The sequence below is a fragment of the Ptychodera flava genome, chromosome 6, assembly GCF_041260155.1.
Source record: "Ptychodera flava strain L36383 chromosome 6, AS_Pfla_20210202, whole genome shotgun sequence".
Classification (NCBI taxonomy): domain Eukaryota; kingdom Metazoa; phylum Hemichordata; class Enteropneusta; family Ptychoderidae; genus Ptychodera; species Ptychodera flava.
In genome coordinates this window covers 32,370,444-32,395,256 of record NC_091933.1, presented here as the reverse complement: position 1 = coordinate 32,395,256, position 24,813 = coordinate 32,370,444, and the positions used below count along the sequence as shown (strand labels likewise).

Here is a 24,813-nt window from a genome sequence, read left to right as displayed (position 1 = left end):
AGGTCCGTACACGTTGGGTTTGCACCATACACGATAGGTTTGCATGATTGGCATGATAGAAATTGGAGTCATGTGGAGAACCTAAAATGACGTACACGTTAGACATTTTAGACACGTTAGGTCCGTACACGTTAGGTTTGCACGATACACGATAGGTTTGCACGATTGGCATGATAGATTTGACTCATGTGGAGAACCTAAAATGACATGCACGTTAGACATTTTAGACACGTTAGGTCCGTACACGTTAGGTTTGCACGATACACGATAGGTTTGCACGATTGGCATGATAGATTTTGACTCATGTTGAGAACCTAAAATGACATGCACGTTAGACATTTTAGACACGTTAGGTCCGTACACGTTAGGTTTGCACCATACACGATAGGTTTGCACGATTGGCATGATAGATTTTGACTCATGATGAAAACCTAAAATGACATGCACGTTAGACATTTTAGACACGTTAGGTCCGTACACGTTAGGTTTGCACGATACACGATAGGTTTGCACGATTGGCATGATAGATTTTGACTCATGATGAAAACCTAAAATGACATGCACGTTAGACATTTTAGACACGTTAGGTCCGTACACGTTAGGTCTGCACGATACAAGATAGGTTTGCACGATTGGCATGATAGAGTTAGACCTTACCCTGTTTGTAGGCCATCACGTGAATCTTGAGACATATCGTATAACGTGCCGACCTAAGATTTACGGAGCTAACGTGTCTAAAATGTCTAACGTGTATGTCATTTTAGGTTGTCCACGAGTCAAAATCTATCATGCCAATCGTGCAAACTTATCGTGTATCGTACATATACCTAACGAGTACGTATCTAACGTGTCTAAAATGTCTAACGTGTGTATGTCATTTTAGGGTCTCCAGATAAGTTGAATGGTAGTCATGATATACACGTTAGACATTTTAGACACGTTAGGTCCGTACACGTTAGGTTTGCACCATACACGATAGGTTTGCACGATTGGCATGATAGATTTTGACTCATGATGAAAACCTAAAATGACATGCACGTTAGACATTTTAGACACGTTAGGTCCGTACACGTTAGGTTTGCACGATACACGATAGGTTTGCACGATTGCATGATAGAGTTAGAGACATATCGTATAACGTGCCGACCTAAGATTTACGGAGCTAACGTGTCTAAAATGTCTAACGTGTATGTCATTTTAGGTTGTCCACGAGTCAAAGTCTATCATGCCAATCGTGCAAACTTATCGTGTATCGTACATATACCTAACGAGTACGTATCTAACGTGTCTAAAATGTCTAACGTGTATGTCATTTTAGGGTCTCCAGATAAGTTGAATGGTACAGTCATGATATACACGTTAGACATTTTAGACACGTTAGGTCCGTACACGTTAGGTTTGCACCATACACGATAGGTTGCACGATTGGCATGATAGATTTTGACTCATGATGAAAACCTAAAATGACATACACGTTAGACATTTTAGACACGTTAGGTCCGTACACGTTAGGCGTGCACGATACACGATAGGTTTGCACGATTGGCTTTTTGGGTCACGTTAGTTCCGACCTAACATGTCAAACATGCACTACTAAAATGTAAAAATGTCTAAAATGAAAAAATCCCGACTTCTGGCCATGGACGTCTTTTCGCCGATTCGATGTGCTTGGTAAGTAGGTGTTTGCCGCCTTCTTGTCACTGTGTGTGCGTACATGGACAGTCTGCATAGCCCTTGAATGTGGTCTCGATTTTGATCAAACCATGGAGGTACCTCCATGATCAAACTTACAATTTAGGAGTATATATCAAAACTGATAAAATGATTTATGTTTTCACATGGGTTCACAACAAGTTTCGCCCCGGTGTTCATTTTTGGCCCAGGAATTCCATCTACCCACTCTTTACAGAGTAGTAAGCTTATGGGGCAAGTAAATATGGATGCGCCGGTGCGATTCAACGATCAACCTCTATATCGCATCGAAAGTCAACAATTTTACGGCACGGACTATGATTTTATAAGTTTATACACAGTCCCTCGTGGATAGAGAGACTGTGGTTTATATAAAAATTATAAGGCGCGGGGTATTATATATTGACTGATTACTGTAGCTATAGATAGGCTACATTCAGGACGGGCAGTGACGGGCAGTAATTAGTAGGCAAAACCACGGTCCCTCCACAGAGGGACCGTGGCAAAACAGGTGGTTTTCACCGTGGGCAGAACTCGGTGCAATGATACTGAACATTAATAGTAAGCCTGTCACCTTGAAGGTAATGCTGTAGGTGAAACAAGTAAGCTTACTTCAAACGCACGATGGTAACAAACATTCCTACCTCCATGGTACAAACAACACCACAAGTGAAACGTACACATAGAAATACACGCGTTCCTACGTTGTGCCCACCCGGGCCACGCGATTAAAATATGACTGATACTGCTGGATAGTGTTAATTGGGTCGGTAAACAGTCAACTAATAGTTTAATTGACTACCTGGGTGATTGGCAGGTCATGTCCAACGACGCATATGCAAAGCAGGCCAAAAGACAAAAGCCCCCAAAGTTATTGACAGCTGGCCAGGGGTCACCATGAATACGTAATGAAGCTTCACTACGCAGAAACTGCGTAGTCAAGCCCTTCTTAACCGGTCAAACTCTCTCGGCATTTTCCGGCATGAATACCCTTCAAATCCATGTCTGGCATTTCCTTTATATGCCCTTTTTTGTTATGCACTATTGAAGGTGTTAGACTGAGGTGCTTTTCAAGAAATTGTAATTGTCCTGCCACATAATTTGAATGAAGACTCTGAGAAAAAACGGCCAACACAGATTTACCAAAAATCAATTTCTAAGTTGGTGACGTCCGTGCGAATCCCTGTTGAATCCATAGGATCCTTAGGCAGAAAGATTACATGTACATGTAGGTAAAGAGTTTTGCCAAAACTCACTACATGTATACATGAACATGAAATGAAGAGCCCCATCTAAGTGACAGGACTGACCACAGTAATTCCGACTAATCCATTAGCTCAGTTGGTAGAGCATCCAAAATGTATTTGGGGGATGTGTAGGTTTGAGTCCCCCATGGATCACTTTTCATTTCATTTACTATAAAATAAATAAAATTTGTGTGGTGAGGTGAGTCTAAATAGTTTGCAAGGAGATGATATTCTGAAACAGGTTCTTCAAGAAAACATAGATATATTCTCCTTGGGCAAATTTTATTCTTTGTAATTTGGGAAGTTACAATCAAATGAGTGTTTTCAAGTCCCTAAGACTGACATTATTTACCCAGTTAAACATTTAATTAAAAAGAAAGACATCAAACGAGTATTTGAATACTTGGAGAGAGAATATATCAAAAATACATGATAAACAATGACAGGAAATGATCATATAAGCTCTTTTTGGTATTTATATATAAAACCAAATATGAGCTAAAAAAATGGAGGTGGTAACAAATTGCGTAGATATAGAACTTTCAAGACTGGCTTTTATTTTGAAAAATACCTAAAAGATATTGTCAAATTTTACTCTTCGCAGAGCTTTATTGAAATTAAGATTGAGTGATCATAGTTTAAGTATTGAATTGGGAAGGAAAAGTAAGCCAAAATTATCTTTGAAAGATAAGACTTTGTCTTAGATGTGATAGCAATGAAATTCTTGACCGCGGAGTGACGTCACTTTCACCTCACGCACGCGAGTGAGGTGAATTGGGATTTGACTATACAGGACAGTGAACAATGCAGAAATTATGTGACAAAGGACAGAACTTAGTGTTTATCATTGACATAATGTTGAAACTTTGAATACTTGTGTAAAGGTTGAAAAAGCCACACTTCAATATTTTGTTCTCACGGCAGTGTGACGCAAAAATGACGTGAAAAACCGCACGTTCCCGGATGTCCGCGATCAAGAATAGGTGATGAGTTTCATTTGTTACGGTATTCTCATGTTAAAAGTTTATCACTGAACGGGTTTTATTGTCCCAGGAGAGTGGAATAGATATTCCACTTGTTGCAGTGTTACACAATTAGGGCCTTAGGGATAGTCTCAGATTATCGCATAAGTTCAATAAAGCGAAATTCGTTCGTTTACGGGGGGGGGGTTGAACTCCATTTAATTAGTGAGCTTCACTTTCGCACTTTTAAATTGTGATCACAAGTTTTCGTGTGTTTATTTTAAATTAAAGAAAAAACTGCACACTCGTGCCAACAAATTTGTAACTGTTTCCATCTCGTTTGTGCCCCAAACAATACTGATAGGAACATTGTATCCTAAACATTTCATTCATCAAATTATACAAAGACAAAAAGTATCATTTTTTTAAAAATGTGCTATTTATAAGCGTCTGCTCTAACCACTAGATGTCTTTATTCTCACTTGCTATGCACCTGGTCATAGTCGTTTCAATATGATTGAACATGCCTGGGCCCCCTTGTCAAAGTTTCTCGCTTATTTACCGCCCCTACCAAGTACAAATTGCGTGTTCACAAAGACAAACAACAGCACAAGAGATGCAAAAAGGGAAAGTAAAATAAAATGAAACTTTTATGCGGTAAAATGCCCTGTTAGTACTCAAATCTGATCGATTACTTTAATTGTAATGTGGCAAGGGGAATACGTCTTTAGTAGCTATAGCAAAATGCAACATTGTACTCTCAGGCAGACATGAACATTTCGCACTTTTGAAGTTTCGTTTAGGGGGAGGGGGAGGGGGTTTTGATCTAAACGAAGAAATTTCGTTTCTTGAACTTCTGCGACAATCTGAGACGGTCCCTTAGAAGGCCCTTATTATTTTTATTATTTTTGGGTGTCTATGTTCAGTCTTGTAATCTTTGAATGCCGGTGAGGAAGTATAAAAAAAAATAAACAAAAAATAAAAAGGGTTATGAAGTATAATTTCCTAGATCTCGCTATTCTTGAAGAACACTGATTTGTGCTGACCCTACAGTAGCCTTCTTTTTGTACTACTTAAATGCTTTGTTGTCCTCTTGAAAATGTTCAGTTTTGTACTTTGTCAGATTTTGGAATGTACCATACCACACTCTTGCTATGAGTTGAGTACACTCAGTGTGACAGTTTTCGGACAGGGTAGTGAATTTCACCCACAGTCGTTTCGTAAATGACCAGCAATATGAAATCTTATTACCATACCTTTCGAAACTTTATTGTGGTTATCCTGAAAATCAGTTGACACGAAGGGAGTGGTATTTCGGGGTCAAAGTTGCCAAAGTTTTGACCCCATGTTGAAGGCGTAATAATCGGACTGCAATCCCAGTAATCGGACGTCGTGTTTGGAATGTGATTAGGAGCTAAGTATTGATAATTTGAAACTTCAAACCACCGATTTTTAATTTCGATGTGTTTAGAAAACTGTATATAAGAATATTTCATGATAATTAGTTATGTTTAATCCATGGACGACTCAACTATATTTTGACGTGTATAGCGCTTAGATATCGGACACTGGCTGTCTCTGTGTGTTGCTTTCGGCACTTGTATCGTACGGTGTGGCTAACTTCGCTAAGTTTGTTCAGTGAGTATTACTTATAATTGTTTCCATTGCATATTTTGTTTGTATTAGAATCGCACAGGCATTATTTAATAAAAATAGCGAGTACCGTAAAAACCGATCAATTCGACCAGAAAAAATAATTACGATTTCAAAATCGTCGATTTATTAGGAAATTAAAACTGCCGAAATAATTTAGTGGTCGAATTAATTGGAACGACGAGGATGAATTTACGCGAGACATGTTTGCTATGTTGAGACTGCTTCAAAGCATGGACTGTGGAATTTTTTGAGGTCGACAAATTAGGTAACAAAAAACCTCAAACACACCTGGGTGTCACATCAAAATCAAAGTGGCCGCGATTACAGACGGAGCGATCTGTGACACTGCCACCGGCCGCTCGACGGACGACGCGTAAGTTGACATCGTGTGCCAGCCCTTGGAAATATAGAGTAACTCCCTGACAGGCAGATGAGATAGTCTAATGGCGTTTGATGCATTGAAAGTTTGTAAAATAATAAAAAATGACATCACCGATCATAAGAAACGTGGTGTTGAAGATAATAGTTTTTAAGAGAAGACTATGATGACCATATTTCTGTAAGTATTGTCTAACTTTGGAAAACCAACATCTGAAGATTTACTTCAACCAACACTTTTATATTTATTCTACTCTTATTATAAGATTAGTCGAATTTCTGGAAAGTAGGTGTACATTTTCGATGTCTGTGTATCGTCTATACCGAAGTCATATCCGAAACAGTATAATCAGATCGCGACAGCGTAAACTCTCTCTCTCCCTCTCTCTCTCCGGTATTTCGATATTTTATATTGTCGACATTTATATATAAGTCTGAAGTTTCAGGTCACTGCTCAATGCAAGTAGTTGATGTCAATTTTCGTATCGGGCATGGTCTCTATCGTCTCTCAAATCGTTAGTTTTTTCCTGTTATATTCGATATCAGACTCAAAACACAACGTGAACAATGCTGATAATATATTGCATATTTCGTATCGAAAACCGGTAAAGTTCGTAACTGGTGACATGTCACGGCCTGGAGAAAGTGTATCACCATCGATCGAATGTCCGTGACGCTTTTGCTGCCAAATTGACATAAGACATATTGCACAGGGAACTTTGCGGTATGGCAATTATATGAATTTTGCCGTGTAGAAAAATCTGTGACTTTAAACTGGCGGTACTACTAACAGTAAACATGGCGGAGCAATGATACCGACTTCAGAGACTTCGATTTTTTTTTCATTGCGACCGCTGGTGAGAGCGAGTCGTCCGGTGGAATTTTTTCCCACTGGCTATTTGGCTTTGAATTTTCAATTGCCCTCATGTGCTAAAAACAAGACGGGCGTTCGCTGTGAATCAATAAGCCTTTGAATATGATAAAATCGGACATCTGAACCTCAACTCGCAGCTTGAAAGTTGTTCTCCGAATCAGGACAGGGACATGGAAACCGACGGCTCGTTCGTTGTAAGAAAGCATGCGATGTACGTCACATGCTCTCTTGGGCCTTGGAATTTCGCCGTATCGCCTCTACAGACTACACCGTCTATTACCTAACCATGCTAACAAACACACGATAGTTCAGTAACATATGTCTTCATTAATCTACCGATCATCGACCGTCGAATACTTCAAAAACAATGGTCGCGGTCACGGATTCAAGGACGTTCACATAAAGACACGATCAATAAGTGCGCGCGCAGAAATATTTTTACTGGTTTTGAGAATTCTAAAATAACTTGTAATCTGTATATCTTCGCACATCGAACCGATATTGTATACCTATCACCGTCAAAGTTTATGTCTTTCACTGTAGAGTTCTTTTTATCCAAAACACATATCCAGAAGAGTCCCACAGAGCAGTCAAATGAAAGGATAATTGCTTCAAACGAATGAAATTGCACGAAAGAATGAAAATCAACAGCACATCCTGGACGTGATTTAAAACAATAGCCCTTGTGAATAGGACTATTCCATTTGAGTAACAGGGATGGAAAGCACAGAACTGTAAAAGTACTGGAAAAACGTGCCATTTTTCTCGCAATTTTAGCAACTGTAACGACCCTTTATTCTTTACTAATACCTTTCCATAATTGAATTAAACTAGGTTTAGGGCTTATACACAAAGTGTACACTGATGTACAGAACTTTAAAAAAGTACTCTGCTGGGAACGAGCAGGGGTTTACACGCTAATGGGCGCAGTAAAACAATGGTCACGTCCATAGGTTCAAGGACGTTCACGGCGTAAAATTGCTTAGACTTGTTTTAATATCCGGTCATCGGTGTACTGCTACCTGTGAATCAAACGACAAGTGTAGGCCTATAGCTTCGAAATTTTATGAGAGAGACACCACGACTGGAGACGGCAGTAGCACAACAAACTATTCCGAATTGTGCGTCCGTGTTTAATACAGACATCTCTCGAAGGTGATTCTGGTTTCTCAATCGAATCAAAAGTCCAACATTTACAACATTGACATAAAATATGTCTGAAAACTTTTGTTTTATTCAACCAACTGATTCATCTCCTTTGATATCCCCTAAGCTACATGTAAACAGTCCGGAAAGACTGATATCGATGTCTCCCGGGCCCCCATGCAGTACGGCCGTACGTGTCCAAATATTTCAGTGTTATACATTTTCTTGTCCTTCTCTTTCTTCTGAGCCAGTGTCATTATTGTGAACACGGCTAATAAATAAATAATAATATTTCTTCACCGTTTTGCAAAATACCTCGTCAACCGGGCGCAATGGGCAACGTCTTTGTACGTTGGTCAAAACTAATGACACTGTAGGTCAGGATATCACATCGGTCAAAGTAAGATTGAATAAGGAAGACGAAAATGCTTTCATCGATTGACAAAAATGAGAAGGAACGAGTCAGTAAATATCGAACCATAAAGGGGAGATCGAGACTGCCATCCCCCATGATTAATCAACTGGGAACAAAATAATTATATTTCGATCGACAGACTTACACAACCAGAGACAGCACTTTATTCAGCTTTAAAATAAGTAACCGCCTTTCCTATAATAACACCCCGTTTGCGTTTCGATCTACTCTGCTCTGTCCCCAATCGGTATGGCCATCCGGGTTTCGCCTGCCTTCAGGGATCTTTTCATCGTTTGGCATAAAATAGAGCATCTCTTTTGGTGCACAAGGCAAATCAACGTTTAGAAGGAAAGTCACAGGAGGTTAGGATATTATATAGGTGAAATTAGAATGGAATATTGAAGATGAAAAGACTTATCGGTCGACAAAAATTGCCAGAAACCGAGAATTGAGATTGTCTATGATTTATTAATTGGGTACAAAAATATTCGATTGAGTCATTAAAACAGCCAGAAAGAGCATTTTCTTCAGCTTGAAAAAATAAGTCGTCGTCTTACTCTTTCCTTGACACTGTCCCCATTTGCGTTTGAAAATATTACTCTGTTCCCAGTCGGTAAGAACGCACGGCGCGGCGGCGGCGGCCGTACTTACTGACATGTAACATCGATTTTTCCTCAGCAATTTTTTCAGCGTTCGCAAAAGATTTCGCAAACTCGTCCTTTTATTGCACGGGGCACATCTGTCTATGTGTTTTAGGAACAAGCAACATGTGGTTTAGAAACATAATATCTGTCCAATTAGGAAGGGATATTGATTCACACACAGAAAGAGTCTGTAAATTTCAATCGACACGGGATGGTAAGAATTCGGAAAAGACAATAAGAAAAGGAGAAAGTAGGTAATTTATTCTTAGTTTCTTCGATATTAAGGTGAGAAAATAGTGACAAAACCAGAGACTAGAGGGTTGGTACTTCACACACGCTGAAACTCACGCAGATTTCGAAAGAGGGCGACTGAGATCCAGCTCACTATAAATCACTGAGGTTTCATACTCAGCGAAAATAATCATGTGACCCAATGAAAACCAATCTGAAAGCCGTTTACAAAGCCCTTTGTTGTTCTCATTTCTACCTTTTTGTCTGACCCGTGGTTCATCGTATTCGTAACGGTGGTTTTCGATGTCTTGAAATATCGTTCATTCACCAACTGAAGGAAGGTTTTGAAGGGTATGTAATTCGGTCGAATTAATAGAGATCGAGAAAGTCCCAATTTTAGTCGGTGGTCGATTTGAAAGGGCCCAATAAAATTATGTTTTGTGAAAAAAATAGGGTGGTCGAATTAATAGGGTGGTCGAATTGATCGGGTTTTTACGGTATATTTCATCGTATGGAATTATTTACCTGTCAAGTTTTTTACGCGGTAAGTCACTTACTACGTTTACACATGCTAAATATTGTCTGTCCGAAAACTTGTACTTCTTACGTACATTAAATGTACTTTTTTTTTCTCGGAACAACTGCGCAGTTTTCGTTAAAACTACATGCAATCGTAGCGAACAATGGAAAGAATATTTTCAAAATCATTATTCTCCCCCACATTCAAAATTCAATGCTAAATCAGGACTTTGTCAAAATTTCAGTTACTTTGACCTGACGGCAGTATGTTGACAGTATCACTGACGCCGTGTCAGACGACAATTTGTGACCGCCGCTCGTAGCGAACTCAATAGCTTCTACCAAAAAATAGCGTCAATGACACTGTAGCTCCCATCCTGGACTATTTAGTGTTTGTTCTCTGGTCAGATATTTGAACATGTGTGAAAGGGATAAAGTGCATGAAGTGAAAATACTTAAATGTAATGTACTGGAGACAGTGAAATATGTTTAATGTATTATTCAGAATATAAAATGGAAAAAATACAGAATTAGAAATATCGTATACTGTGATACAACCATTAACTAAACAAGTCATTGACAATGACAGTCCCCACTTGTAATAGGAGTATTAGTCTTGATGGGGCAGGGAAATGTGGTCATTAAGAAGTATCACTGGAGTGTATATGTTGAGATCTATGGGCAAATAGGTCTATGTCGTTGTTCCCAATTTGAAAACACATGAGGCATGTCTAAGTTATGGTTCTAAATCGGGAAAAAAGATCAGACCTCTAGCAGTATTGGCCAGCCAAGAAATACATATGCGCGTAATAAATGAGGTACAAGATGTGACATCTTAAGGTCTAATTATCCTATCAAAATTGGCGGGTATAGAACTTGTGGTTACTGAGATATGCATATATATGTATAATCAAGGTCAAAGGTCATTGAGGTACATGACATTTTGAAAAAAAAATTATATTGCTAATTAATCCCTATATGCCAAAAAATCAGACCTCTAGCTCTATTCACTTGCCCAGAATAAGATGTGTGCAAAATTAATGAGGTAAAGCATGTGTTGTCATAAGGTCTCCCATCCTACTAAATACAAAGGACATAGCACTTGTAGTTACTTATTTATTGACATAAACCAAAAATGGCAAAAATTGACTCAAAAATACAAAAATTGAAGATTTCATCAAATTTCACTATATCACACTAGGAGAACCCCAAGGAACCTGTATACCAAATATCAAAGGCATCAGACAAGTAGTTTTTGAGAAACACATTTTTTGACCAAAAATGTCAAAAATTGCACCAAAAATACAAAATTGCAGATTTCATCATATATTCTATATATCATATTTAGTTTATCTGTAGGAACCTGTATACCAAATATCAAAACTGTCAGACGAGCGGTTTTGATGAAATAAATTTTTGACCAAAAATGACAAAAAAATTCCTTAAAAATACAGATTTGCATATTTCATCACAATTTGAACAAATCCAATTTGGGTTATCCCTAGGGACCTGTATACCAAATACCAAAGCTGTCTGACAGCGGTTCATGAAGAAGAAGATTTTTACCAAAAACGCCTTTTTTGGCACTAATTTGTATATTTTCAACAATATCAAAAAATCAAAAAAAGCACAATTATTTCAGGTCAGCCCAAAGTACTTACATGCTAATTTTTCATGTAATCTCCTCAGTGGTTATTGAGATTTTCAATTTTGACTGTTTTTACATTTTTTCACTTAATTTGCATATTTTTGGCAATGACAACTTCATTTGAACAAAATCTCATCTACAGCCCATCATCCATGTACACACCAAATATCAAGATGAAATGTGCAGCGGTTTTGGAGTTTTTGATGTTGACGGACAGACATACAGACATACATACAGACATTTCCCTAGCCTATAAGAATAGCTTCCATTGCCATATATACATATGGCTATGGGAGCTGAAAAACTATCGAAAACGGGACAACAGTGTCACCTGACTTAATATAAGGTCACATGACCTGTAAAACGCTATCGATACGGAGCGAAGTGAGTGTAACTAACAGCATGTCACTAAATGTCCGAAAACTGAGGTGGTCCGAAAATTGTCACACTGAGTGTATTCTTGACTGCGGGCCATGATACGGGTACTTGCGGGTTCTTACGTCATTTTGGCGTCACAGCGCAGTGAAACAACTTTCAACCACCAAAGTTTCAACAGGCATAAACGACATAACATTTAGCCCTGCCTTTTTCACACAATTTCTGTATCATTCGCTCTTCTGCATCGTTTGATCTCTAATTCACCTCGCTCACGTGCGTTTCAGCTACTGTTCCGCGGTCAAGAAATTTCGTTCTGCAGTTCTGTCGAAACCAAACCGGCGGGGCAAACCGTCCGTGTCGATTTACAGAAGAATGAATAAACAACACGGTTTTTTAGCAATTGGCAAACTTTAGATGAATTTCGCAAGAAATGATTACATGATAATAATTTCAACAGCGTTAAATATATATTTGATGGAGAAACAATTAGTTACCTTTGTAACTCCTTCCGGGATCGGTGAGTTTCTAAGTTCTACGGCGGCCATTTTTAATACTATTACATGCCAGACCTCAGCCTCGTTTTCGCACATCTCGCGAGAATCTCGAAATTTCACTATTCAAGATGGCTACCATTGTACCCATATTCCGCCGTTCGCTTTGCAAATTCCACAATTTTTCGCTATCAAACTCAGTTCTTAAGGTATTTTTCCTCTTTTATTGTTGTAAGGATTAATTTTAAAACTACCATCACTTTTTTTCACGCAGTAAGTCGCAAATGGAACCAAATTCGGCGGTTTGTATTTTATGCTCACCTACGGACGGATCTGCCAGGTCGCAAATAATATTCGGTTGTCTGCTACGTCCATGTATGGATCGAGAAACCACGCAGCGCGCAGTTCACGTTCATCACCTATCTCCTAGACGTATATATGTGAAATTTCCTATCATAGATAGGATGAACTCTCTTTTTTCATCTATTCTCATACAAAGCTCAAGATAAGTTAGTAGACACTTCCAGTGTGTATCGAACAACAGTGGCAGGATATCCAGGAAGGAAGCAGACGAACCTTTGCATTCGTGCTTTCAGTTTTAACTTTTATTTATCCCACAGTCCCTTGTTGATAGAGGGACTGTGTTTAGCCAAATTTTCAACAATCTATTTCATCTGCTTTCTTTAAGTTACTGGCACCAGCCAGTGTGATTAGAAGAGATGAACGATGTCTTACAGCCGTGGTAAGTGAAAATAACATAAATATCGGAGTTTTATTAAACAATTGTCAAATCACAATTTCGATATTAATCTGTAGTGCACTGCATGTGATGATGTAAGCTTACATCAGTTTACATAATGTGACACGTCCTTGAACTTTACTGTTTGCATGGAAAGGGCATGTATTTTACAGTTTGTTTTCCTGAATTCTTTTTCTGTTTTGCCTGATATTTGCAATATTTTTCCTTTCCTCTTGACATCGGTACTCATCAGAAATTGGATATTGAATACAGAATATAGACTCAGTTAGCTCTTAACTCCTGACTTGCAAGATGCAGTAAAGACTATACTTTAACACCAAAATTATTATGAAGAAATGTAAAAACACCCTCAGTGTGTGTTTTTTTATTACATACAAATTATGAGTTTTATGTTTTTAAAGACATTTTCCACTTGTGGAAAATGTTCAAATATACACATCTTCATGCTCAGATGTTTAAGAAATGAGCACCAAGCACATGAAAGTATCCTGTATTTGTTTTGTGTGTTTCTAGTTCAAGGAGATACATGTAGATCAAATTAAGATATTTTTCTAGTTTAAATTAGCATACAAAACTATTTGTCATTTTTGGATGACTGACGAAAATAATGGATACACCATTGGTGGCCAAAGAGACAGGATTTTCTGAGGGGGTCTAAATAAAAGTGATGGTATTAGTGGACTCCTACGGTTACTAACAATCAAACAAAATTTCTTTGTGTCCACTTATCTTCAGTCTTGCCATCATTTTCCATGATTGTAATCGATCCTTAAAAGTAATAGATTAATAACAGGATCAGGCCATCAACCAGATCATATCAATATCTCATTGACTGAAACTATGCAATTTATAGAAGATGTTTTTTGTTACAGTATTGTCAAAGATGATTTTTTGTTTGTAATATTCAGTTCCGTACACAACATATTCATACTAAATTCTATTTGTTCTACACACTTAAGTCTTATAACACAATAATGAATATCTCAATATTCATTGTGTGACGGTAACTTGTCAGCTCTATCTCAGTCTGTATGTTTCTGTATTAACCTGCTCATTGCTTAGACCTGCATCGCATAATCAAGTAACTCATCTTCACTTGTTCAATTGTGTCTACTTTTCTTATCTTAGGATCACTCATATAAGGGGATGGTAAGTGGGAACATTAGAAGAACGCTACAAGCAGTATAGAAAACACAATTCCACATAAGAGTGGAAATAGTCAGCATTTAATAGGTTACTAGCTACATTAGCTTGCTAGGTAGCATAAGAACAGGAATTATGGTAAGGTTTAGTGGTAAGGGCTAAAACCCTATCACCTGTCTTGTCCTGTGGTATGAACCAAATCTTCCAAGGTTAGCTTTGACCACTATGGACAAAGTAATGGGGAACAGGTGCATATGTGCAGTAGATACTGTGGTCTAACGCTATCTTAATACATAACATTGTTGGTAAGTGTATTCTATTTATACTTACATGTTTCTGTTTTGTATATGGCTGTCATTTTTTGTTGCATTGCATTTTTTGTGTTACTTTCAGGTAGCATGTGTTTTGTTAAGGTATTTTGCTGGTCTTGCAATTTTTGTTTTGGTGGTTGTGCTTTGTCCAGTGACATTTCAAACTCCACTGATTAACAGCATTTAATTATTCACACTGACTGAGGAGAACTTCAATAAAAGTTGTTGAAAGAGAAAAGTTATCAACAATCACATACTGAAAAATTACAATATCTGCCATTTACTTTTGTAGGCACATATAATTTGATGTTTACCACAGTCTAGTTCTCGGATAGGTAGTTGCAGCTCATTTGCACTTCAATTAATAGTTGAAATAGATACCATGTGAAGAAAAAAAGTCTGTGAGTGGACACTGTACTAGTGAGCTGTGTGTATTTTGTCAAGATGAATTAAGTTGTCAAGTTTAGTTATCTAAGACCTGCTTTCGTTATTATATTTTTGTACAAAAGACATGTACAGATAATAATTATTGTTTATTAACACACTATTGTGACCACTTTGCCAAATGAAAATGGCCTTTAAAACTGATAGGCTGATATAAAAGCTATAAAATCAAACATACAAATACGTCTGGCAATGAAATACTCATAAAAACTTAAACATTGATTCAGAAAATAGAAAAAGATAAAGATGTACTCGCATATTAAGATTGACACTATACTCAGTGCAGAAGTTGTTCTCACGCTATGTTCTGCTTTTGAAAGTCACTTGTTAACTACTGTATGTTGGACATATATGAGAAGTGATATCTGGTGTAAAAAAGTGAAGTTTATGATTCAACATTAAAATGCGTAAGGCAAATATTTGACAGGTACATGTATTGTGACATCTCTAGTCTCCAAAGTATCAAGATTTAACAAACCAAGCACCTCACTGTAGGAGTAAAAACCATCCTTGATTGGTTGTTGATTGGTTGTTTGTTTGTTAGTATACTTATACTTCACCCAGTTCTGTCAGGGATGGTGCAAATCCTGTGTAACAAATTCAAACCGAGATTCACTCTGTATCCTGAAATGTACAGCTATTTGAAATTTATTGCCCTTGACTCTCATCAAAATACCCATGTAGCAATATACTCATCTGCACATGGGAATTGTTGACTTTGGATTGTTGTACTTTTACATCACTGTCAGCCATAACATGGAGTGTTGTCATGGTGATTATCATTGGGCGAAGCAAGTTGACCTTTGACCCTGGTCATAATAGTACATCTATGCCCGACTCTGCCTTTCTCATGTTATATCATTCAAGGCAAGTGTGAATGACATATCAGTGTTATACCAAATATTAAGGAATCACATCCATCGGAGAGTACCAAACTGCATTTCTTTCCTCTACTATTCCACAAAATTAATTTTGTCTCCTTATGCCTTGTAGCCCCCTCCAGCACAGTATGGTGGGAGACATACAGTAACACTCATACCTGGTGATGGAATAGGACCAGAGCTCATGGTACACATCAGAGACATTTTCAAGTAAGTTCTTATATAATCTGAAATTCATCAGTTTTCAAAGAAGGGAATGAGGGTGATGAATTTTCCAAAAACAATGGTGAATATATTCTCACTGTAATGTAATGGGAGGTTAACTTTTTTGCTGATTACATGAAACAAATGTAGAAAGTAGTGTTTTACCAGATTTAGATATTTACATGTCGACTTGTGTAATCATACATACCATCTTAGATAATGGCTGTTGCATTTCAAAGAGACCTACTGATAAGGTAGTATGTGCCTTGAAACTGAAAGACTTAACTTTTGCTCAATCTTGCCTCAAGGAAACTTCCAACCATTCTCTTTCAAAATCAAGAATAAAAATCCGGGGTTACCGTGCAAATTTCGGTTCTAGAGAGACAAATTACCTAAGACTTAACAACATTTGAAATTCAAAGTGGCCACCATCTCCATGTTAACTTGTGCCTTCATGAGCTTCAAAATGAACCCCCCCCCCCCCCCTCCCACAAGTGGTCGACCAAAAATATATTGTAAAAGTTTGAGAGTCTGAACTGTACCCAAGGTGCTGTCTACCATAAGACCAAGAATGGATAAAAATATGTAAAGGATTCCTAATGGTATAGTTCGGTTCAATCGATGGTACTGAAATCACCTTGACGATTTTGTGTATCAAATAGAACTATACCACATTTCACCTTTAAGTGTATATGCTTCTCTGTATGTTCTCCCAGGCAAACTGGTGTTCCTGTGGACTTTGAGGAGGTAAACCTGTCCTCTAACCTGGAGAGTGATGATATTGATGATGTAATCACAGCAGTCAAGAGGAACGGTGTGGCTTTGAAGGGCAATGTGGAAACAAACCACGATGACCCATCTCCAACCAAAACAAAAAATGTGAAACTCAGGTATGTTTGTGTTTGCTTTGGTGGTAATTTATCAAAACTTTTCTTTCTACAGGAACTCAGAGTCAGATTGTATGAACTCACTCATCTACTGTGTAGAGGCTTGTTTTCAAACATTTCACTTTTGCACTGTGCTGTATACGTAAATTTACACATCACTGACTACTGAAATTTCTGTCGGATGCAAGAAAGTTTTACATGTTACACATGTACTGGTATAGGGATGATGTGAAGAAATTTCCAGATAGTCCTCAATTGACTCAGAATTCATAAATTAAGCGACTACCCAGTTTATCAACATCATATGAATGATCTAAGGAAAGTCAACCTCTCCTGTAAAGTGTACTTTGAAATTCATGTAAATTCACATCCAACCAACTGTACTTGCCAATAAGGATGAGTCTATCCACTTTTGTGCAAACAGGACAGAGCTGGACCTGTTTGCCAATGTACTGAGGTGTGTCAGTATACCGGGAGTGAAAACACGACACAGCGACATTGATATCGTCATCATCAGAGAAAATACTGAAGGAGAGTATACTAGTCTCGAACACGAGGTGAGTTCATGGAATTTTGTGTGTAAGTGATCTACGTTACATCAGGCTTGAACTTTAGGTGAGTTTTAATCTAAACTGTACATGTACAATAAATGTGTTGACTATATCCTCATCACAGTGTGTGTTTTCATTTTGTAACTAAACGGAATACTGTTATGTGGCATAGATTTCATTTGCTAGTACTTTCATGACCACAATACAAGTGACGCTTGTGATTGAAAAGTGAGCTTTTGGCTCTATTTTCAGAACGTGAAAGGTGTAGTTGAAAGTTTGAAGATAATCACAGCAGAGAGATCCACGAGAATTGCTGAATACGCCTTTGAGTATGCAAGAAAACATGGCAGAAAGAAGGTCACTGCTATCCATAAAGCAAATATCATGTATGTAAGCTACCAGAAATTTTCCCCTATGCATGTCATTGTAGATTACCTATGCTCAAAACGAACAAAATATTTTTCAAGCAAGGAAGTAGACTCCTTGAACAGACAAGGTGTCTCATTTGCTCCCCAACTTCATTTATTCTATTTATCTGTAGTTTTTTTCTTTCAACATCATTCGGTTTCATCTTTGTAATCTGTCAATGAAACTGGCAATACAGGTAGATATCAATATTGTTTGATGATCATTTACAAGGAACAACAGTCAAAGATGTTTTTAAATAATCAGTTGTTTGACTGTCAGCATGACAGCTGAGCCAGTCACCATGATTTTATTGTTGTTTTTCAATCATATTTGCTACAGGAAACTAGGGGATGGCTTATTCCTGAGATGCTGTCGTGAAGTTGCTAAAAGCTATCCAGACATTGAATTCAGCGATATGATTATTGACAACTGCAGTATGCAGGTCAGTGTGATTTCAGTGATAATTACTGGTGAAGTATGAGAGAGGGCTGTGGATGAATAGGTACATGTATGTTGTAGGTGGGTATATATTTGGCACAATACCTACATGTACCTGCTGTACATACATTGATATGGCAGTAAGCAGGTATGTGTGGCAGAATGATTTATTCACTCACAGAGGAAACTACGAGTAGACGTGATTATTGACCAGTTTCTGGCAGAATAATTGGCATCTTTCACTAATATTAGCAAGGCTGTTTCTTGACAAGAGAGATTGTAACGAATTGCCATTATTCCAGGCAGTTTTCCCAACAGGCAATTATTAAGAGTGTCATTCAATTCAGTGCTCCTTTGCATGTTTAATAGACAGAGTTTAGTAATTAAGGCCATATGAATATTTATTTGTACTAAAAAGCAATCAGCAGTGTCATGCAATTAGTTGCTGATTTCAGTCTTTAGCAAATTTATAAGTGTAAATATACAAAAAGACTGCGCTGATTTCAATTAGAAAATGTGTTCATGATATAAAGATATGATCATATTGAAAAAACAATCTAAAACATTTGATTTGCTGCAAATATGCAGTAAATTATTTATTAGACTAAATTTACTACATGTACAAACTGGGGATATTCTTTGAATAATTTTGTTTGTGTATGTGTGTGTGTGCATTTATGTGTGTGCACTTACACTAAGGTGTTCTCAGAAACTTAAGGGCAATATACGAAGTGATCAAAATTGCTGCACTTTCAGAAGGGTTAACCTTTGTATGTAAATTCATAACAGGAGGTCAAAAACTTATGTAGAACATCAATAAACTTTACATGCCTTGGTGTGGTTTCAAGTTTAGATTGCTACCAAATAAGTCAACAGGCAACCTATCAGGATTTATCAGTGTCTCTGAGTTTGCCCATATCAACAATTTACAAAACCATAAATATTTAGCCTCCTTTCAAGACAAGGGTACACATTCAGGTCACATCTTGTTTGGCATTACAGCTTGTGTCAAGACCCCAGCAGTTTGATGTGATGGTCATGCCGAACTTGTATGGTAACATCGTAAGTAACATTGGCGCTGGCCTGGTCGGTGGTCCTGGAGTTGTGCCGGGAGAGAATATTGGCAAGGATTTTGCCGTCTTTGAAGCCGTAAGTATTTATTATAAACAGCTTGTTACCAGTATTGCTATATTTATTGTAGATGATTTATGAAACTAAAATTTGACCGTGTTGACTTAACCGAGAAGTGCAACCTAGAAGAATAAAACGTTTTTGTTCTTTTTCTAGGCAACCAGAAATACTGGTAAAAGTATCGCTGGTAAAAACATAGCCAACCCAACGGCAATGTTGCTGGCCAGCACATTGATGCTGGATCATTTACAGCTTGGCAGCTATGCCAGTAACATCAGAGATGCTGTTTGGAAAACTGTCACCGAAGACAGGGTAAGATAAAAATCATTCAAAATTGTTCTTTCACAGTCATCGCAAAGGTAGTAGTACTCACCTCAAAAGTTTTAGACTTAGAGCTTTTGTTCAAACCTCCCTGTAGGAAAATTTCAACCATTGTCTTTCAAAATAAAAAATAAAAATCAGGGGTCATTGCACAAATTTTGGCACTAAGTAAAAAATCAAATTGTTTTAAATTTACCAATATTTGAAATTGAAAATGGTTGCCATCCCTTTGTTAACTCTACGGGGAAAAATTAGATTTTGATTTTCACAAAAATTAGTTGGTGAAAAGTTCTTGATGAGCTATTACTTGATGTGCACAGGTTCTTACAGGTTTTCAGGTCATCTTTTGACAGTAGCTCTTGCTGGGTCCCGATTGCCAGCTTTGTTTGGTTTTGTCTTGGAGTGGCCTTGTCTTGATACGTATTGAATTTGAAGAGTTTTTCTTTCTATAGTTAATCTCATCTCTTTTCAAGTGTTTGAACTGTTTTTGTAGTGACTATGGTATTTGGTAAACTATTCCGTAAAACTAAATTTTTATGGTTTAACAAGTACTTCCTGTTATTAAATCTGGTAAATTGTTTATCAGTTTGTACTGGTGCCCCCTTGTGCCTTTTGTTGCTATATGTAGTTTGATAAAGTTGGAGTCTTCATCGTCCTTATTTTTAAGATAGAGATTTGTATTAAACTTTATCATGTCACCTCTAACTCACCTATATTTCAACGGTGGTAGCTTTAGTTTTCTTAACTTCTCTTTCTAAGAAAGTCCTTTGAAGCCTGGTAATAATTTGTAGCTCTACATGTATGCGTTTAACACAGTAGACTTCTATGTCATTATTTTTATCTCCACTGCCAGCGGTGCAAAGCATGCCAAATAGATGAATGCTTGTCATCGTTTATTGTCTGGCATCCATAAACTTTTTGTGTTCCAATCCAAGCTTCTTTTAGTTTCATATTAAATATTAGTCATTGTTTATCAATGTTAGCAAATTGAGTATGCTCAGTTTATGTTATCAATCTATATTTTGCATTCAGATTCACGCTTCTTTCAGTTTGATCTTAAATATTAGCCATTGTTTATCAATGTTGTCTTTGAGTAGCTCAGTTCATGTTATCAATCTATATTTTGCATTCCAATCCAAGCTTCTTTTAGTTTCATCTTAAATATTAGCCATTGTTTATCAATGTTTTCTTTGAGTATACTCAGTTTATGTTACCAATCTATATTTTGCATCCAATCCAAGCTTCTTTTAGTTTCATCTTAAATATTAGCCATTGTTTATCAATGTTTTCTTTGAGTATACTCAGTTTATGTTACCAATCTATATTTTGCATCCAATCCAAGCTTCTTTCAGTTTCATCTTAAATATTAGCCATTGTTTATCAATGTTTTCTTCAAGTATACTCAGTTTATGTTACCAATCTATATTTTGCATCCAATCCAAGCTTCTTTCAGTTTCATCTTAAATATTAGCCAGTGTTTATCAATGTTGTCTTTGAGTATGCCAGTTCTATGTATCATCTATATTTTGCATTCCAATTCACGCTTCTTTCAGTTTCATCTTAAATATTAGCCATTGTTTATCAATGATTTCTTTGAATATACTCAGTTCATGTTACCAATCTATATTTTGCATCCAATCCTAGCTTCTTTCAGTTTCATCTTAAATATTAGCCATAGTATATCAATGTTTTCTTCAAGTATACTCAGTTCATGTTATCAATCTATATTTTGCATTCCAATTCATGCTTCTTTCAGTTTCATCTTAAATATTAGCCATTGTTTATCAGTGTTTTCTTCAAGTATGCTCAGTTCAAGTTATCAATCTATATTTACATCTAGTTTCAAGCTGGCATAGTTTCCTATGTTATTATTCTTTCAAGACTTTTTAGCATTATTGTTTTTGTAAGAATAGTTCAACTCAATACACAGAATTGCATGGTCACTGTTACCCTGTGGAGTTTCAATCGTCACACAATTGATAACATCCTCATCATTGGAAAGAACAAAATCACGGATAGCATATTATCTCCTCTGCCCCTAGTTGGTGAAGTGACAAATTGGAATTGAAACCTGTCACAGACTGCTTCTGCGAACTTGAATTCTTTGAACTATTTTAACTTAAAAGGGAGAGGTCATCCCCTCTGCAGCTGTGAGACTATCTTGTTGATAAACATTGCATCTTCCCAGAAATTGGCGATGGATGTCGTTCAAATGTGAAGGAAATTCAGCAATTGATGCATGTTCATAGTTCACTGGTTTCGTATGACGTTCTCTGCTCATTGCTGGTCAAGTTCTTGAAAATAAAACACATTTAGTTTCCTAATGGACCTGTTCACTAATGTGTGTGTGATTACTTTGACGCTTCAAATCAACTTCAAGTTCAATTTTTTGATAAAGTTTACGGATTCTGACAGTTGCATGTTGCATTATGCACAGCGCCCTCTTGAAAATGAATTTTCACCTTTGGTTGTACCTGGTGCATAGTTTTTTGGTTATGAACACTGAGCCAATGAATGTTATATGGGTATCACTCCGTCATTTTGCCACAGTGTAAATTACAGTCTTGAAAAGAACACAAATGTACAATAATAACCCTGGAGTTTACTTGCCCAGGTGTTTATGTTTTCTAAACACATTTAATCCTCAGGAAACTCAAGGAATTGACTTTCCCTCCATAGAGTAACATATAAATTGACAGTCCTTGTGAATTTCAAATAGTGGGTATAATTTGATTTGCCAAGGTAAAAATGATCCCTTTAAGACCAGATTCAGGAAAAAGGCTTCAAAATAGTTTGTATCTCATTTCGTTTTATTGTTTTCTCATTTCAGATACACACGCCTGATCTGGGTGGACAGGCCAGCACCACAGATGTCGTCGTGAACATACTTCAGAAGATACAGAAGAACAACTTTGTTTAGTGATTACAAATGGTCATGTAGTGGTACAGCAACACTGTTTTCGAATTTTTCGATTCTTCTCTGGTTTGAGAATAATACTTCAACAGCCTGAAACCAGTGAAACCAGACTAACAAGAAATTTTTCAGAGCTCAGCGTAAACTCAGTCTCATCATCACTTTTTTCTGAGACTCTGCAAATTGCATTTCTGTGAAGTCACCCATCACATTTTCTCAACAGAACACTCAGAACATTAGGCGGAACAAAATAAATTGTGCTGTTCCGATAACCCGACCTACGTATTTTTTACCTGCTGACCCTAACTGTTTAAAACAATGTAAAGACAGAAAGAAAAAGAAGGAAAGAAAAACCCATTAAAATTATGCGTTCGTTACTTGGCATTTGATTTTTGCTTGAAGAAGGATGTCTTTTATGTTTTTATTCCTTTTATATGTACAATACATTTTTCTGGAAATAGTGTGGCCAGTGTTTGGCCGCCCTGAACCCCTGAAAAATGCATATTTAAAATGTTTCGGAAAAAAAAAACATTCCTGCCGACCTACCTACCCTATTTATGAAAACCATTTTATCAGAACAGCACAATTTATTTTTTTTGCCTTACCTTCAGTAGTTAAATTGTAGTCCCTTGCTGAACAGTTTTCTCACTGTGCTCACTGCATGGAAATCACTGGGGAAATACATGTGCAGACAAATGCCTGGATTCCATCCTGAAGTTTGGCTATTTTTTAAAAGTCATTCAGTACACGCAACTCTAATGATTTTCATTGTGATATGTATGTAGCGCACAATCCTGCCTCAACCGTAGAGTTAGAGAAACTATTGATGTAAGTTTAGACAATATTTTCATCTATTATGGGTCTGTAAAACTAAAATGTTTTCTCATTCTCTTCTCTAATGTTGAAATGCAAATTGTTTAGCCTTACCAACACAACATTGCAAAACTATACAATTATATCATTAAAACGAATTTTAGTGTAGACTGACATCTGCGCTGAAATTAACTCTGGTAAACTGTGTTGACACAATAAACACAAAGCATTTCAACATTTTAAGTAAACAAGAAGAAACTTTATTTATAAACACGGAACAAAAACAGTAGGAAATACAACAAGTATATGCACAGCTAATAAAACTGTACATCCATCACAGTGACAGAAAGTGTTAACTTTACCTTAACATTTTTACAAACAAATTTCGACAAGGTTCAGGGTAATTCCAATGTATGCACTCTCATTTCTACATTTGGTGCTGTTTCTTATGACTAAATGCAGACTACATATAATACTCAATGATTACATTTTCAAGGAAATTCTATCATTAAATGTAACTTTGAGTCCTCATGTTACCATGGTGACCACTGATTCAGATCTTCCACATGTGACAAATGCCTTTTGGATACTGCTAACAAAAGTTTTCTTTGATTGCAACACAAAAGTACTTTCTACTCTCTAGTAGAACCTTTGTATGGTGGCATTAACTGACAATAATGCAAATGAGCTGAAATTTACCATAGGAGTGAAAGTTTGTGTGGACTTTGACCTGTTTAATGGCTGTAGAAAGAAGTTGTCGATACAACTTTCATTATAAGAGATCTGTCGTGTTATAATATGAATCCAACTGCCAACTTATTATATACATACCTACTCCCTTTTTACTTCTGACAACATTCGGTGGAAAGGTCAATACGGTATCCAGTGTGCGACTATCATCTACTGAACCTGTAGCATTGCTTAAACATGTGATCGAAAAAGTTGCAAAACTGGCTGAAGTTGTTCATAGTGAGAACACAAGACAATTCATATGAATCGTACTTTCTATCAGAAATGAATACAGTGCAAGAGTGTTACATGCTTTTATAGTCGATGTAGGGTGCTGCAGATCAGATGTATGTACAACTCTCCAACATAAATAGCTTTATATTTAAAGTTGTGTTGTATTTTAAAAACTATAACCCACTAACTGTAAATATGTAAATAGAGTTCCAGTGATCTAGTTACACTTGTCATTTTTCACATGCAACAAACTCTGAGAAATATCACACAGACAAACCAAAAATGTATGAAACAAAAAACATTTGTAAGTTATTGAAATGTGTTTCTGCCATAATAAAGTATTAAACATTATGAGTTGAGCAT

General features: G+C 36.9%; 2 protein-coding genes across 3 annotated transcripts in view; one reads left to right on the top strand and one right to left on the bottom strand.

The window, feature by feature from the left end:
- Positions 1-12,409, bottom strand: part of LOC139135518 (uncharacterized) — a 22,608-nt gene extending 10,199 nt beyond the window's left edge. The window contains exon 1 of the mRNA XM_070702932.1: positions 12,285-12,409. Within this exon, the coding sequence (XP_070559033.1) occupies positions 12,285-12,380 (96 nt within the window). The 5' untranslated portion in view covers positions 12,381-12,409. The remainder of the gene's footprint in view (positions 1-12,284) is intronic.
- LOC139135517 (isocitrate dehydrogenase [NAD] subunit gamma, mitochondrial-like) lies at positions 12,376-24,813 on the top strand. 2 transcript variants are annotated; one of them, XM_070702930.1, is made up of 11 exons: positions 12,376-12,490; positions 12,970-13,023; positions 14,170-14,190; positions 15,933-16,030; positions 16,741-16,914; positions 17,336-17,468; positions 17,715-17,848; positions 18,210-18,312; positions 19,311-19,457; positions 19,596-19,751; positions 22,591-24,813. In XM_070702930.1, the coding sequence occupies exons 1-11, from the start codon at positions 12,413-12,415 to the stop codon at positions 22,678-22,680; spliced, it is 1,188 nt and encodes a 395-aa protein (XP_070559031.1). In that variant the 5' UTR covers positions 12,376-12,412; the 3' UTR covers positions 22,681-24,813. The 2 variants fall into 2 exon arrangements, with proteins under 2 accessions (XP_070559031.1, XP_070559032.1); XM_070702931.1 differs by lacking the exon at positions 14,170-14,190 and having other exon boundaries at positions 12,377-12,490.

Bases quoted from the DNA above. Each gene is read 5' to 3' on its own strand.
- LOC139135517 (XM_070702930.1), top strand. From the start codon at position 12,413: ATGGCTACCATTGTACCCATATTCCGCCGTTCGCTTTGCAAATTCCAC. The intron at 13,024-14,169 runs GTAAGTGAAAAT...TTCTTATCTTAG, and splicing joins AACGATGTCTTACAGCCGTG to GATCACTCATATAAGGGGAT. The intron at 19,752-22,590 runs GTAAGATAAAAA...TTCTCATTTCAG, and splicing joins AAACTGTCACCGAAGACAGG to ATACACACGCCTGATCTGGG.